The sequence below is a fragment of the Nyctibius grandis genome, chromosome 7, assembly GCF_013368605.1.
Source record: "Nyctibius grandis isolate bNycGra1 chromosome 7, bNycGra1.pri, whole genome shotgun sequence".
In the NCBI taxonomy this organism is placed as follows: domain Eukaryota; kingdom Metazoa; phylum Chordata; class Aves; order Nyctibiiformes; family Nyctibiidae; genus Nyctibius; species Nyctibius grandis.
In genome coordinates, this window is record NC_090664.1 from 35,079,366 (window position 1) to 35,095,397 (window position 16,032).

Consider the following 16,032-nt stretch of genomic DNA (forward strand, 5'->3'; position numbering starts at 1 on the left):
ACAAGGGGCAATGGGTGCAAGTTGGAACACAGGAGGTTCCACGTAAATATGAGGAAAAACTTCTTTACGGTGAGGGTCACCAAACACTGGAACAGGCTGCCCAGAGAGGTTGTGGAGTCTCCTTCTCTGGAGACATTCAAAACCCGCCTGGACGCGTTCCTGTGTGATATGGTCTAGGCAATCCTGCTCCGGCGGGGGGATTGGACTAGATGATCTTTCGAGGTCCCTTCCAATCCCTAACATTCTGTGATTCTGTGATTTGTGGAGGAAAGACAAACAAGCCTTGTCTGGTTTTGAGCATCTGAATATACAATGCACTGTTCTGTTGCTTATGGTCATCTTCCCACTTTTTTCCAGGACACAGTTTTGTGCATGGTAGTGGAAGCACCGGGGTAAATCCATTTTTGCCCTAATTTCTGTGGCAGATAGAGTAGGTCAAGCTCTGAATGACACACAAGTTCTCGTCAAATTAGCACTGCTGTTGACTCTCAGTGGCTGACTGAGAGCTGGCAGCTATGTGACTCTTCATCCTTTACAGAAATGCAGAGAGAGAAGGAAAAAGTGTTCGTACAACTGACCAGTGTCTCATGCTATCACTATTTCTGTTGGTCAAGAGTGTAGAGTTTCAGCAGGTTAGCTGAAGTGTAGTAATTTGTTACCCTGCAGAATTTGTTGATATAGCTATACACAAAGTGTCCAGATACTCCTGCTTCCATAAGCTGGAGTTGTAATCTGCTATGGTGAGGTATCTGCTCTATAAAATTGGACATATATCTAGTGAACTTTTTTCCAGGTTCTGGGCTGTGATTTTTGTTGCCAGTAGTGTAGTCTGATACCTGCTCAATCTGTGCTCTCAGCTCTGCATCTGGTTCCTGGTCAGTTGATATATGCCTTAGTTCATGTATTCCCCTAAGTGTGAAGCATGTATCTATTGATTTAGGCTTGTTCTTTTATCTACTGCTATCACTGCTTTGTCCTCTTAAACAAAATCCTGCCTTTAGCAAGCTGTTTATCTCTTACTACTTAGGAAAGTGCAATAGACTGTTCCTTGACATTTGGCTATCCTCGCAATACTAGTAGTTTTACTGCTATAGCACTAGGGAGTTTGCTGGCTTTTTGGAGCCTACAAAAGCAAATGTGAGTATGTTACTACATTTGTTGATTAACTCCTGTTCTACAGAGACAGTTGTGCTGCACTGTGGAGGGTTGGCAGCCTGCATATGTGCACTTTGTAAAGGCAAGCGCAGGGTCCTGCTCAGTGCGCCTGTATCAGGAAATTTTTGTCCTCCCGTAGAAGCATTTCCATGCTATTAACATGCCTGGGAGCATTCAGCAGTGGTTTCGTCATGCTGTTTCCTAATGATTTGCCATCAGATTGCATATTTGCTCCATGCACTGATGGAATTACTACCTTCTGGGGAGTACAGTCAGTTCCTCACCTGTTTATGTCTAGAAGAGCTATCTTAGCCAAGGCTTTGTATGATGCTACTCCTGGGCATCTTTTGAAAGCCTCTCTCTGTAACTTTAGTTGCTTCATATGTTTATTGTATGTTAGACCTAATGCTTTGCTCAGATAAGGTCTGCATTCTTTTTCTCTGACAGTCACTGTACTTCTTTCATATGCTGTGCTCTTGGCATTTCTTCAATTGCCTTCAGTTCTTCAGGGTCCAGTTGTAATCCCTCAGGGCTCAGTACATGCCTGGCATAGAGAGGCTGGTTGATAGGCTGCTTCTGCTTTAGCTTCATTATGTCCATCCTGAAATTTTGTCCTTGACACTTTTTAGGAGTTTCTGGATTGCTGGATTCATGGTTGTTGCTTGCCTTTATCTTTCAATCTCCTTCTGCTGCTGTAAACTTCAACTTTAAGCCTGAAAGTCTTGCTAAAATATGATTCAGTTTACTGTGGAGCACTTCAGCACTCAAAATGATGTGCAGATCATTCAAACCCAGTGGTATTTACTGAAGGATTTGAAAGAGATTTTCAGGAGTGTCACAGGTTGTACCTAAAGGAAATACAAAAGATGTGTTTATTTCTGATTTCAGGTTAATGGCTAGTTCTTGAAATACGTCCTCATCTTCTTTTACTAGCTGGATGGGGCCCACAGTGGCAATTCTGCCTCTCTTTTGTGCTGAGAATACCTGTGGTGGTTGTTGAACTGCAAAAATCCCTATGGTTTCCTTTTATTTACAGGGAACAGAGCACCTAAGGACCAACAAATTCATTTTCTTATTCCACAGCTTTCTTACTGACAGTTTGCATTGTCTCACTAGCTTATTATAGCACCTGATGATAACTTTTCTCTTTTCTGGTATTGCTACCTGGAAGTGTTGCAGTCTGGTTTTGGCTCTTGTTCTACAATAGTAGGTATTGACATTTGGATCCCTGCCTTGAACATTTTAGGTGTCTTTGCTGATTGAAAGTATTTCTGTAGAGTGAGCTTTGTCCCAAAGCTGTTAATGAGTTTCCAAAATTAGAGACCAAAATTAGTTTTCTAAGCTATGTGATGTATCTGAGACAATAGTATATGGGGTTTTTTGTTGTTTATCATTTTGTATGCCTCACTGTGTTCCTGTAGGAGGTTGTGGTTGGCCATCAGTTTGCATTGCTAAGGCTGCTGCACTCCAGATCAGATGGAGACTTCAATGGAAATGCCACAAGGTTGTGCCTGGGCAGGGAGCATCCCTTAGGTAGAAGTCTCAAGACTGCAATGTGGGCTGACAGGCTGAAAGTATGAGAGAGTCTGTTTCCTGCCCAAATTTCTTTATTTGAAGGTTCACTGTTCTGATTTTGGTTCTTATAAAATCTGGCTTTTGGAACTCAGACACCATTTCCCTGGTTTTGGTGTTTGCTCCAAGGAGCAAGTGCAGGCAGGTCTCCTCTAGGCAGCTGGAATCCTGCCACGGTACATGTCTGTGTCTGCAGCTGACTACAGGCAGGACCAGGGGGAAAGTGGTATTGGTGAAGTTTTGTTCTTTCTCAGAAGCACTTTTTTTTGGTTGTACCAGTGAAGCAGTTCCAGCAGTTACTATGATGCTTCAGATAATGACAGGTCAACACATGTTCATCTCCTCCTGAGATAGCAACAAAAATGTCCATTTCATTTTCTTTTATTTCCCATGGCCAGCCCTGTATACAGACTGACCATTTTTATGTAGCTTCCATGCTTTATTTCTCTTTGCAAGACTGGAAAGTCAGCTTTACTACTGGATTCTAGTCCCTCCAGGCTTCCTGTTTTCTGTGAGTACTTTTTAGTTTTATTTTCTTTCTTGCTCAGCAGACCTTAGCAGACTGACCTCAGTGCATGTACTATGTATTAAATACAATAATAAAAAGGACTCTGTATTTGTCAAACTAAACTGGTTCTCCCTTAGCACAACTATCTTACAGCATTGCAACTAGCTGGCTTTCTTCATACATATACAGACTCATTCCTGCATCAAGCCAATAGGAGCATGGTGCTGAAAGTGTTCACCAAGCCATTGTCACATACATGTTCTATAACCACTTTAGTAACCTAAATTTCCATCTTAAAGCAAGTAGCTTGTTCCAGAATCTGATGGGTCCAACAGTTAAAAATCTTATTTCTAGCCATGGTTAATTCGGGGACAATCTGTAACCATTACTTGGAATGTCCTCACTTCCCCCACCCTCTTTTTCCCGTGTATTTGTAGAAAGTAATGTATTCTCTTTCTTACGTTATTTTTTCTATCCATGCCCTGCATCAGGTCTGGTTTGAACTCACCTTTCCTGAAGAGGCTGACCAGCACTATAGGCAGAATTCCAGGTGAGATCTCTTCAATACTCTGTCTGGTGTCACTCATCTTTCCAAATCTCTCCAGGAGATCCTGCTAATGCATCTCTAAAGTCTTCCCTTCTGTAAATTCTGCTTTTCCCTCCATGTTTCATCTGCATGACTCCTATTTTATTACTTATGTATAATTCTCTAAGACCATACTTAAGAGTAATAACAAGTTGTGATGCATGCTATATTTGATTCATTTAAGACTGTCTCTGTCTCAAGACTGTCCTAGAGAGGAGGCTTACTTCTGCTTTCCTTTGGATAGCAAGAGAACTGCTTAATTGCATGCCTTTCCATATAAGCAGCTAAGAAAGAGAAGATCTTTTTAAGAGAAAGATTTAAATGTATCCTTACTTTTATCCTTTGAAGTTGAGTGACTAGGAAATGAAGTGTAACTACAGTAAAAGTGATAAAAATTGTGCAGATTTGTTAAAATAATAAATAATTGACAATAAATAGTGACTGACAGAGGAGAAAACAAATTAAACATATAATCCACTGTATTTCATAACTGTCAATATTAAAAGTCAACCTTTATTAAGCAGCATACACAACTTAGTTCTTTAAATCTTATGTGTGCAACTGAGAAACACATGCCTCTTTGTTGCTTTACTTCAGGGACCTGTATGTGCTCATTTTACTGCTCAAAATGGGTCACATTAAATTACTATTAGTGAATTGCAACTGCCTCAGCAATGTTTCTGTTCTTTAACAAGATTTACATTGGTGCGTTTCCAGTTTTAATAACTACTGGATAAAAAATTACTCTTGCACTATTTCATTATGATTTCTGAACAAATCATACTTACAAGTCATCCTGTGTTTCACCCACTTTTAATCTTGCAAGTTGCTAGAAGTGACAGTTTACTTCATGCATTGCAGTTGCTATGATCTGCAGAGTGCACATTGCTTATATAGCATAGCAGATGTTGTCATTTACCATCAATAGGTAGTAAATATGTTTCAGTTTTTAGAGAACGAGGACATTTCCTCACTTACAATTAGGTCCGTTTGTATTAGTATTGTGGTCCAAAAGAGACTGAAAATTGCCGTAAAGCAGAAGCTAAGACATCTTTGAGGATGAGGAAATTCTGAGGAGTATTTGAGAGTCTGAGAGGGAGGTTGATCAGCGGAGCCATACTCTGCTGTGACGCACGGAAGCCAACTCAGCATGGCCACTAGGGAGGCAGGTCCTGGGTCTGCTTTGTACCAGGAGGAAGACAGCGTCACAAGGGATAAGGAGGGGTGGAAGAAAGTTACAACACAGAATGCTAAGAGAAACCCCTCCTTACCCTCTAAGTTACCCTTTAAGATACCCTGACAGAACAAGTACGAGGCCCTGGGCACAACAGATGAAGCACATAACGAGACAGAGGATGAACCTGCACAAGCAGTCTTGCCAAGGTCACAGAGACCAACCCCTCACAACAAAACCTGCGTTAAGACTAGCACCAAGAAGAAACAATGATGAATTATGGTCATTGGTGATTCCCTCCTGTGCGGAATGGAAGCACTTGTTTGCAGACCGGACCCATTTTTCAGGGAAGTTTGCTGCCTCTCTGGGGCCTGAATTAGGGCCATCACCACAAGACTGAAGAGCCTAGTACAACCTTCAGACTACTATCCACTCCTGCTCTTTCACATGGGTACAAATGATGTCGCAACAAAAAGTCTGAGGTCAATCAAAAAAGACTTCAGAGCCCTGGGAAGAATGCTAAAAAATTCAGGAGCACAGGCAGCGTTTTCCTCAATCCTCTCAATAAGGGGGGGAGACTTTGGAAGAAACACGCAAGCCCAGGATATCAATACTGGTTCCAGGACTGATGCCTCTGCCATGGTTTTTAAACCATGGAAGAGCTGTAGAGAGGCAAAGTATGCTGGGGACTAATGGGATCCCCCTGTCCCAATGCAGAAACGTGTCTTTGGGTGTTAGCTGGCAGGACTGCTTGAGAGACCTTTAAACTAGAATCGATGGGGGGAAGGGGATAACAACAGGATTGCAGCAGGTAAGCCAAGGGTTGGCATGGCATCGCCTGAGGGTGACAATGCTAGTGGGAGCATTTACACTGCTCCTGGGAGCATGGAGGGCTCAGGAGCTTATCTGAAATCCTTGTACACCAATGCATGCAGTATGAAAAACAAACAGGATGAACTGGAAGCATTGCTCAGCTCCCAGAGCTGCAATATCATTGGTATTAGTGAAACTTGGTGGAATGAGTCCCATGATTGGAGTGCTGGGGTGGAGGGCTACAGGCTGTTCAGGAGGGATAGGCAGGGCACGCGAGGTGAAGGTTTCGCACTATATGTAAGGTAGAGGTTTGATTGCACAGCCCTTACAGTTAGTGATGATGTGGTTGAGAGCCTCTGGGTGAGGATTAGGGGGATGGAAAACAAAGAAGATGTGATGTTGTAGTGCGTGTCTACTACCGATCTCCCAGCTAGGACTTGCAATTGTCTAAATTGTGAGAGGAGTGGCTGGAGATCAGCCCTGCAGAAAGGGATTTGGGGGTGCTGGCTGACAGCAGGCTCAATATGAGTCAGCAGTGTGCCCTGGCAGCCAAGAGGGCAAACCACATCCTGGGGATTCATCAAACACAGTATTACCAGCTGGTCAAGAGAGGTGAGTGTCCTGCTGCTTTCAGCGACGGCGCGGTCTCACCTCAAGTACTGCATGCAGTTCTGGGCCCCACAGTTTAAGAAGGATGTGAAGGTCCTTGATTGCGTTCAGAGGAGGGCAACAAAACTGGTGAAAGGGCTGGAAGGAATGTCCTATGAGAAGCAGCTAAGGACTTTGGGCTTGTCTAGTTTGGAGAAAAGGAGGCTAAGGGGTGACCTCATTGCTCTCCACAGCTTCCTGATGAGGGGAAGTGGAGAGGGAGGTGCTGATCTCTTCTCCCTGGTATCCAGTGATAGTACATGTGGGAATGGTTCAAAGCTGTGCCAGGGGAGGTTTAGACTGGACATTAGGAAGCATTTCTTTACTGAGAGGGTGGTCAAACACCAAAACAGGCTTCCTAAAGAGGTAGTTGATGCCCCAAGCCCGTCAGTGTTTAAGAGGCATTTGGACAATGCCCTTAACAACATGCTTTAACTTTTGGTCAGCCCTGAAGTGGTCAGGCAGTTGGACTAGATGGTCATTGTAGGTCCCTTCCAACACAAATAGTCTAGTCTATTGTATTCTGTACTAGTACTGAGCTGGCAAAGTTGGTTCTGTAAAGCCCTCTTTTACCTTCAGCCCTGGAAATGGCAAACATAAGTTTGGTTGAGTGTGGCATCTCCTGGAACTACTTAATTTGTGAAAATACTAATTTTTCATACAAAAACCAATAAATTTCTAGTCCTTTGATATTGAGAAAAGATTTAGAAGGCAAACAAAAGAAACCTAACACATACAATTTATAATTTCATTATTTTTAAGGAAATACGATGCCATTTGATTAATGCTATACTTTCAAAATCTTATTCTTAACCTATTTTGTTTTCAGCCTTAGTTAGGAAATAATTGTTTCCAGTAGTATTTTATTACTTTTAGGAACATTATTAGTGGGCCTTATGTTTATAACAGCTGGCTTTCATAACATTAACATTGTGTGTCAGCATTTACAGTTGGCACAATTTGAGGTAGGAATAAATAAAGCATGTTAGGTGCTTTATTAGAAATTGTACCTTACAATTGAATACCGCTGATAGCAGATACATCATGTGGAGCAACAGTATTGGGCATAACAGTGCAGATCAGGGCTAGCTGCATTAAAATGTGCACCTTCCAAACATAGTGTGCTTCATCTTACTTCATAATAATTACAACATAAAAGTACTGTGAAAGAAACCTTAGCAACAGTTTCCAATTTTGCCATTTGGAAGCGGCAGCTGCAGGGCCTGGGACCAGCCCTCACTGCAGAGCCTGAGCTTTCCCATGGAAACTGCTGCAGTTGGAAGGGTTGATTTAGGGTTCCCCAGGAAAGCAGGAATCAAAAGAGAATAGAAGACTGCAGACCTCATTTAGGAATGGAGCAGTGCTTGCTGACTGGCTAGGTCAACAGGCAGGCTTTTCTCTTAACACCACAAATTTTTCAGTTTCCTAGAAATGATGAAGAGAAATGTAGAAGAACGAAGAATAATGTAGAAAACCATGAAGTAGTCCAGCTTATGTGTCTCAAGTTAAGCATCAGAACCCATTTTGGCACTCAGGTTCCTTAGTTTTGGCCACTAGTTTTGAATATTTTTACTTTATTGTTACTGGTATTTTTGGTAGAGTAACACTAAAAAGAAAAAGTAAAAAAAAAAAAAGCCATTCTTCCTAGTACTACAAATGCAGTTACAAAATACACTGGTGTTTTTAGGTTGCTGATGGCATCTGCTCACTAGGAGTGTAACATGGTAGGTAACATGAAATCATTATGTGTAGCCACAGTGTGTTGTTCATGCACAGCTGTGTCTTCTAGCTTGTAGAAATTACAACTGGCCTACTAACCAAATGGAGTGTTTTATTTAAATCAGGTGATGGTCTTCTACATTAACATTTTCAGACCCCTACAAAACTGTCCAGCAGAGGTGTGAGCGCTGTAGTTTTGAATATAGTTCTTACAAAAGGCTGGCTTTTCGTGGTTACTTTATGCAGGCTTTTTCTTCAGTGAGGTTGTGGGCCTCCATGTATTAAAACTGCTACAACTTCTGTAGTGTCATGGGCATGTCAACCTGTGCTTTTTAAGTCACTGGGGTTGATGTGGCATGCCTTCCTTATATTGCTGCCAAATGCTATGTGTCACACTTAACATATGATGCTTCTGTCTCCATTTTGGGATGCTGTGTGCCTCAGTCTCGGCCTTTTTTCCAAGGTGTGGACTCCTCCCCTTAAGCCTAGAAAGACTTCCCAACTATTCAGATATTTGCATCTAAAGTAAGCTGGGTGGTGATAGAATAAACCTGTAAGAGTAGAAAGTGTGAAAGACTCTCAGTGACTGGTAATGTATCTTCAAATAGTTTAAGGACTTTGACTAAATGTGCTTCTTTATCATGCTCAAAATTTTTGTATCACCTTTGGAATCAGTTTGAGAAGAGATTTTTCTTTTCTTATTTGACTGTCAAGTTAAAACATTGGCTTCAGAAATGTTTGAGGTTTTTGCATCTTTTTGTGGAAGAAGTGACTGTGTAAATAGGACTAATGGTACTGAAGCTAAATGAATCTACCAGAGGAATTATGTCTTCTGCAGCACTGGTTCCACTATCCTTCAGCTATTTTTAAGCTCACATTGTCTGCCCAGTGATTTTTGATACAAGTTTTTTTGGCTTGCTCTTCTTATAGTTTCTTTGAAGTGATTCTTAACAAATGTTGACAAACTTCCCAGTTTAGACATACGTGAAAATGAAGAAATTGCCACACCCGTAATGATTTGCAGCATTTTGGAAATGGAATTTTGCTGCTTGCTATCCCCTAATTAATATTTTTTCAGTCTTTTTAACAACAACATGTGAGTTTATTCTAATGGTCACAGAAAACATTTTTTTTTTAATTCTATATCACCATTGCTTCTAATGAATTTCTTTACCAGGTATTTCTGTGGCACATGGTGTTCCCAGGTTCTTTTGACAGAACACAGCCTGAAACACTGCTGGTAGTAGGATGTCACCTCAGTGTTTGTCTACAAATCTAATCAGCAAGAATAAAGGACAAGAAAATCAGGAAAGAAGAATAAAAATGGTTGAGAATGGCTTTTTTTGTCAGATAGTAAAGACAATGTCTGATACTAGAGACAATGCAGTTGGCATCTTCGATGCTATTTTTCCTTCTCAGCAAGAAGGAAGGAGTAGTTATAAATCTTACTTCAGCTGTTACTTCTGTCAGTCGGTAAACAAAAATACTAAAGCTCCTGTGATAAAGCTGAGTGTGGCTCTGGTTACTCCACCATTTCAAAAAAGAATATAACAAAATTAGAAAAAGTCCAGAGATGGGCAGCGATGACGGTCATCAGTATGGAAGCACTGCCATATGAGCGATACCTGAGCAAGCCAGGCCTTTTCATTCAGAAAAAAGAGCTGACTGAGGGCAGAGAGAATATGAGAGAGGATCTCAGAAATGCTCAGTGGCAAATCCTGAGAGATGTACCATTCACTTTCTTTACCGTACTATCCTGTGGCCATCAAATGAAGTAGTAGGAGTCTGAGGAAAAGCAAAAAAGGAGATTATTCTTTATTCAACAGGTAGCAGAGCTGTGCAAGTCATTGCTAGATGCCAAATGTGCATAGGAATTTAAGAGGAGACTGGATAAATACATGAAAGAGAAATGCATAGATATTTCCTGCATATAAAGAAACTGCATCCACTGTTCCCTAGATATCCATTTTACCACTGTAGTAGAGAGAATATTGAACTAGGTGGTCCTTATGTTTTCTAGGTCTTTAGATGGACCTTTTATTTTTGTGTATGTTCTAAAAGCCTGTGGTTTTAAATGGTCATCTTGAAATCCCATATCAATATATTTTGCTGCTTGTTACGTTCTTTATGGTTAGTGACTCAAATAGGAGAAAATATTAACCAAGGGTTTGCCCAATACTATTCCATCACCATTTATAAAAGCAGAACTGGTTTCTACTGTTGCATGAAGATTATCTCATATCTAACAGGTTGTTGTAGCACAAGCAGTCCTGATGACAGATAATATTGCAGCCCATTGTTTCAAATTAGACTTAATTCACTCTAATTTTCTTGTACCTGGAGAGTCTTGTTCTAGAATGATGTGTTGTTTTCTTGGGTTTTTTTAGGAATGGAGAAGCTGGTTGCTTGCCCATACAAAAGGCCAGATGCTCTCTGTAGGCTGATTTGCTTTCCATGGGCTGGAGGTGGAACTTCTCAACTTGCTCAATGGGGCAAACTCTTCAGCAGCTCAATTGAAGGTTAGTAATTTGTGTAGTTAAAGCAGAAGTTAATTCCAGAAAGGAATTCCATTAGGAATTAGCATTTCCATTAGGGTGCTGAGTTTACTAAGGTTCTGTACCACCTTGGATCAAATTATATTTGACTAAGTTAAAAAGTTATATCCTCAGAGCTAAATTTCACAAGACTATAGTGTGCTTGACTGCTTCAGAAACTACTGGTATGGTTCAGAAACAGCAATACACTGGCATATTGTTAATATGCTAAAAAAGGCATCAGCAAGGTTAACAGTGAAGATATGAGAACTATTTTTAATGTTAAGAGACTGCACAGAATGAATTTCCGTTATCCAGAGTGTTTGCATGGTTTTGCACTCCTTGTATCAAAACTGACGTTTAAACCATGGATTTGTAACATGACATTAGTTACAGCGTGAAGTAATTCTCATTGCTATCAGGCTGTATCAGCACTAAGATCCATTGCTGAACTATTTGAAGAGAAACCAAGGCCGTTTTCCAGACCTTCCACAAAGAAAAAAAAAAAAAATTAGCATCTATACAGAGCATTGCCATTGCAATTGTATCAGTCCTTTAAATGCTTGCACAAGTCACATCAAATTTTCCTTGAAACTTAAAAAAAAAAAACAACAAAACAAAACAAAACAAAAAAACAAAAAAGCTTTTTTCCACTGGAACTACTTCCAACAAAGTTACTAAGGAGATGGCCTAGGAGCAACTGCAGACACAGATGTATATAATGAGGGTGCAGCATGCTCTTTCAGAGATGTTTTGTGCAGAAAGGAAGTATAGAAGATGCAAACATTTCTGCACTGCTGTCGTGTTATTAGTTAGTGCTTTGTTCCCTCTCTTCTAAATTACTTTGTGTCTGACCCATTACTTCCATATGGGTTTGGCAGTATGTGTGATGTCAAGGAGATGTTAGAAAACCAACTGTTTTTCTGATCTGTTCATTCCTTATTTTCTCTAAACAGTGAGAGGAAAATCCCCAATTTTGAAAGGAATATAATAAAAGCATGTAATATGCTCTTCCATGTAAATATAAATTGCCATCAATTTACACTATGATTCCACATTGTACTATGTGCAGTGCTGAAGAGCCTGCAAAGAAGAAAACAGGGACTGGATGATTCTAATATAGTTTAACTTTCTAATGCTGCCCTTGAAAGGATATATTTTACACAACCTTCAAACTTACTATTATTGAAATTGATGAATTTGTGGTTGTTATTAATACTAATAGTAATAAAGTTGCTTTGAAACCTCGGCTGAGATCAGGACCTTGTGGCTTTCTGACCCAAGGCACTTATCAATCAGATCAATTCGAGAGGCAACATTTGTGAGTAAAGGAAGGGATGGAAACCTAATCGCTCACAGGATTAAAAGACAGTAGAAGCAATACCAAATACACTGAATTTAAATAATCTATATATTCTGCAGAATAGATTAAAAAACTTAATTATTTTGTTGTTTCTATTTGAAATAACTATAATTCTTTTCCCTCCCTTCCTCCACCTCTTCTGCAGTGTCCTCTGTAAGGCTTCCTGGAAGAGAATCTCGTCTTAATGAGCCTTTTGCAAAAGACATGACGACCGTAGTTAATGAAATTTCAAGTGTTTTGTTAAAAGAATTGCAAGAAAAACCATTTGCATTTTTTGGTCACAGGTAAAAATATATACATTTTGAGATACCCTGGTGAAGGAGCTTTGCTTTTGAACTCTCGGAGTAGATAGTTACTTGTCTTTATTTGCAAAAACTTCAGGAAAATACACTTCTGCAAAGGTCTTTTGTCAAGTCATCCTAAAACATGCTGTTGATCTCAAAGACTCTGGTTATTTATTTATTACTTCAAGCACAATGTTTTCTAAAAATGGCAGTGTTGTGATTTTTTTTTTTTTACACCGATAAATTATAATTGTATTTACTATTAATATTTGTGTCAGTGCTTAGTCTACATGAATGCAGAGGGTGAACCATTCATAAAACACAGATTTTGAGTGTGTTTAGTCCCAATTATTCAAAATAACTGTTCTTACTGCAAATTAAGAAGACTACTAAAAGAAAGAGAGATTAAAAAAAGGTCTGATTTGTAGAACTACACTGCATAGGAATACACTTCATGTCAATTAGCTAATATCACTGTAATTTACACGTCATATATGGTTTCAGTAACTATTCAAGACAGCCAGTCAGCACTGAAATTCAAATTATGTTTAAATTTTCCAGTCTTTACATGTTTTTGCTTACTTTGCTTTAATTTCTCTTTTCACTGCAGTTTTGGATCTTATCTTAGTTTTGCAGTTGCGCTATACTTGAAAGAAAAGTATGGACTAGAGCCGATCCATCTTTTTGTATCAGGGGCAGATGCCCCAAATGTAAGTTACAGAATCATTAATAGTATGAAACAAAACAGTGCATTAGCTACCAAGAGTAAAAATAACATTTTACAGTATGGTATGCAGAGTGGCTTTAATACAAAACAAGCATTGCTTCTGAATGCAGAAAAATGTTCTGTTTTCTTAGAGGAAATTAATTCTGAGGCAGAAGGAGAATTTCACATTACAGAATATTCACTGTTGCTAACCTTAGCCAAGGGAGAACAGTCTCCTTAAGCTAATGCTACCTTTTTTGAATACTGTATTATTTACTATGGCCTTTGGCTTAATACTAAAAAGTAATAAAAAAAAAAAGTGCCAGCCCCTACTCTGTAACATGTGAAATAACTGTCTTAACCCAGTCTTTCATGAACCTCCTGCACCAGCCCGCAGTACATTTGTCCATTTCTTTCTTCCCCTTCTTATTCTTTGTTGGCTTTTTAATCTGTCCTTGGCTCCTTCTGAGGTTCTGGTGGTTCTGCTAGTCTTTCTCAGGAAAACAACAGTGAAGTGGCTTTTTCCCAGCCCTCGTGTCCTCAGTCATCATTTGCTATTTCCATTCTTCTGTTTCTGGGGCTTCCTAGCAATCCTGAGTACAAGCTAGTACTTCATGGAAGCAATTATTATTCCTGCAAATTTCCACAATCCGTTGGTCTCTTCAGTCCTACCTTAGTTGGATTTGTGTCCACTGCTAGGCTTTTCCTTCTTTTAAATAGATTATTTTATTAGTTGTATTTCAATAGTGAGAGTCAAACTTTGAACAAAATTAAATTAATGGTTATTTGTCTGTAGAAGTTTCAGACCTTGAGGGTACTTGGCTCACTCATAATCTGTATTTTCAGCAACCAGTCTGCTAACCCTTTCCAAGAATTATTCTCTGTGGATGTTAAACTAATCAGCCATTGTATTTTGGAGACAGAGAATCATTGTACTTTTTTACTAAAACAATTCTTAATGAAAATATTATTTAAAGTATATTATATACAACGCCTGATCTGTTTTGTCTGGTGCTGACAGTCTGAAGCATTTCTTGCCATCAAAAGTATGCCCGTATGTGATAGCGAAGATGAAGATATTCTTACATACATACAAATTTTAGGAGGAGCTCCTTCTGAGCTTCTGCAACATGAAGACATTAAGAAACAGCTGTTACTTACTTTCAGAGAAGACATTAGAGTTCTTCAGACATTTTCGTAAGTTTTACAATTTTATATTACATTCATATTTGTATTTTACAGTTCTACTTTTGTCTGATCATTTCAGGTTTTCTTTTTTCTTTCTCTGTAATTTGTTCTCATTTCTGTTATAAAAAAATATGAAACAGTAAACATAGTTTTCTCCTTTGTGTGCTTTTCCATTTATATTCTAGTATTTAAGGCCTCGATGAAAACACTGCTTACTGTAGCAACCACTACTGTTATTACAGCAGTGAACGTGTCACAGTAGAATTACAGTTCAACTTAGGATCCAAAGTTAGTAGCCACTAAAAGGAATATTATTGCATCTTTTATTGTTTTCTGAGGCTAATAAGCTCAACTGATCATGCTTCAGGATCACTGCATTCAGCCTCCTGATCGAAGGCCCCCTAACCTAACCACAAGCAAAGAATCCCTGTGTTCTAGGCATCTAGAGAGCAACCGGCTCCTTCTGTCCTAACTGCTGTCCCCACTGGATGGTACACAACAGCTCACGTAGCTGAACAGTTAAGTTTTCACACCCTGGCAAAGACAAGGACACTCTTGGACGCGGGACTCATGTTGGCCATAGGAACCTGACGCTGATAAGGCCCTGAAACATTATAAGTTAAATATAAGCAGACAACATAATCGTTTGTTGTAGGTGGGAATTTTTATTGCAGGTTGAAGCTCTTTTTTTCCTAACTATGGGGTCATTCTTTCTTTAAAATTTTAGACCTAACTGCAGTAGGGTAAGGAGCTAAAAATCTTACAGATACGGTAATTTCTTCTCCTGATGTTCTGCACAGTCTAATTCCTGAAGTTTGTTACATTTTGGAGGAGAAAGAAAAAGCTATTCTGTACGTGGAAACAAACCCCAAATATAGGTATCTTATAGAAAGTTTCATTACGACTTTTTATGTTCACAGTTTTGAGAAGACAGAGAGGAATATCCCGTTCTCTTGTGATATTACCTGCTTTAATGGGTCTGAAGATAAATCACATGATTTAGAAGGTACTTTGCTTAAATGGGTTTCCTCTTACACTTACGCATTTTCCTGTTGTATCAAATCTGTTAATGAAGAGTTTTCTAAAGTCTTTTATCTCCTTCTTAAATGAAACAAATCAACAGCAGTCTCAATATATGAACCGAAAGAGTTGATATGGGAATTAAAATAATTATTAAATAATAACTTTGAAATAGTTATGTGAAATGACCACAATAGTTGACATTTCTATGACACTTTAAGTATCTTTTTCAGCCTGGCACGATCTAACAAGCGGAGAGGTGTCCTTTTACAAGTTTCCCGGAGGTCACTTTTATCTGCTGGAACCCTCTAATGAAATTTTCTTGACAAAACACATAACAAGATGTATAGAAAATGCTGGTCTATGAGTATTTCCCTCTATTTTAATGGCAGAAGTTGTAAGATTAGTCTACAGCACTTCATAATAAGTCATTCTTTCTGTACCATTGCATGCAGTTATGCCTAAGAGTTGTTCTGTTCCTCCAGATCTTTATTGTAATCCTTTAAAGGGGGGAGTTTTTCTTATTTTTTGAAAATAAACATTGTCTTAAAAAAGTGTTCATCTTTTCCCTCTTCTCATCTTGCATGTGCACAAACCCTTCACTTCATTCCATAACCTCATTTGCAAAAAATGACAGCTATATTATTTTACTTTTAGAGCTCCTCTGTTTGTGTGTTCCTGTAAAAATGCTAAATATAATTTAATACCAAGAAAAATCCACAATTCTTACAGAAAACTTAATATGTTCAAATTTATTTAGAA

The 16,032-nt window shown here is 39.1% G+C and overlaps 1 protein-coding gene across 1 annotated transcript in view; it reads left to right on the forward strand.

Annotated features, from left to right (window-relative positions):
- Positions 1-15,637, forward strand: part of OLAH (oleoyl-ACP hydrolase) — a 29,112-nt gene extending 13,475 nt beyond the window's left edge. Inside the window, exons 2-8 of the mRNA XM_068404919.1 lie at positions 3,727-3,785; positions 10,563-10,694; positions 12,218-12,356; positions 12,967-13,066; positions 14,084-14,259; positions 15,171-15,256; positions 15,504-15,637. Coding sequence (XP_068261020.1) covers positions 3,727-3,785; positions 10,563-10,694; positions 12,218-12,356; positions 12,967-13,066; positions 14,084-14,259; positions 15,171-15,256; positions 15,504-15,637 — 826 coding nt within the window. The remainder of the gene's footprint in view (positions 1-3,726; positions 3,786-10,562; positions 10,695-12,217; positions 12,357-12,966; positions 13,067-14,083; positions 14,260-15,170; positions 15,257-15,503) is intronic.
- The last annotated feature ends 395 nt before the right edge of the window (positions 15,638-16,032 follow it).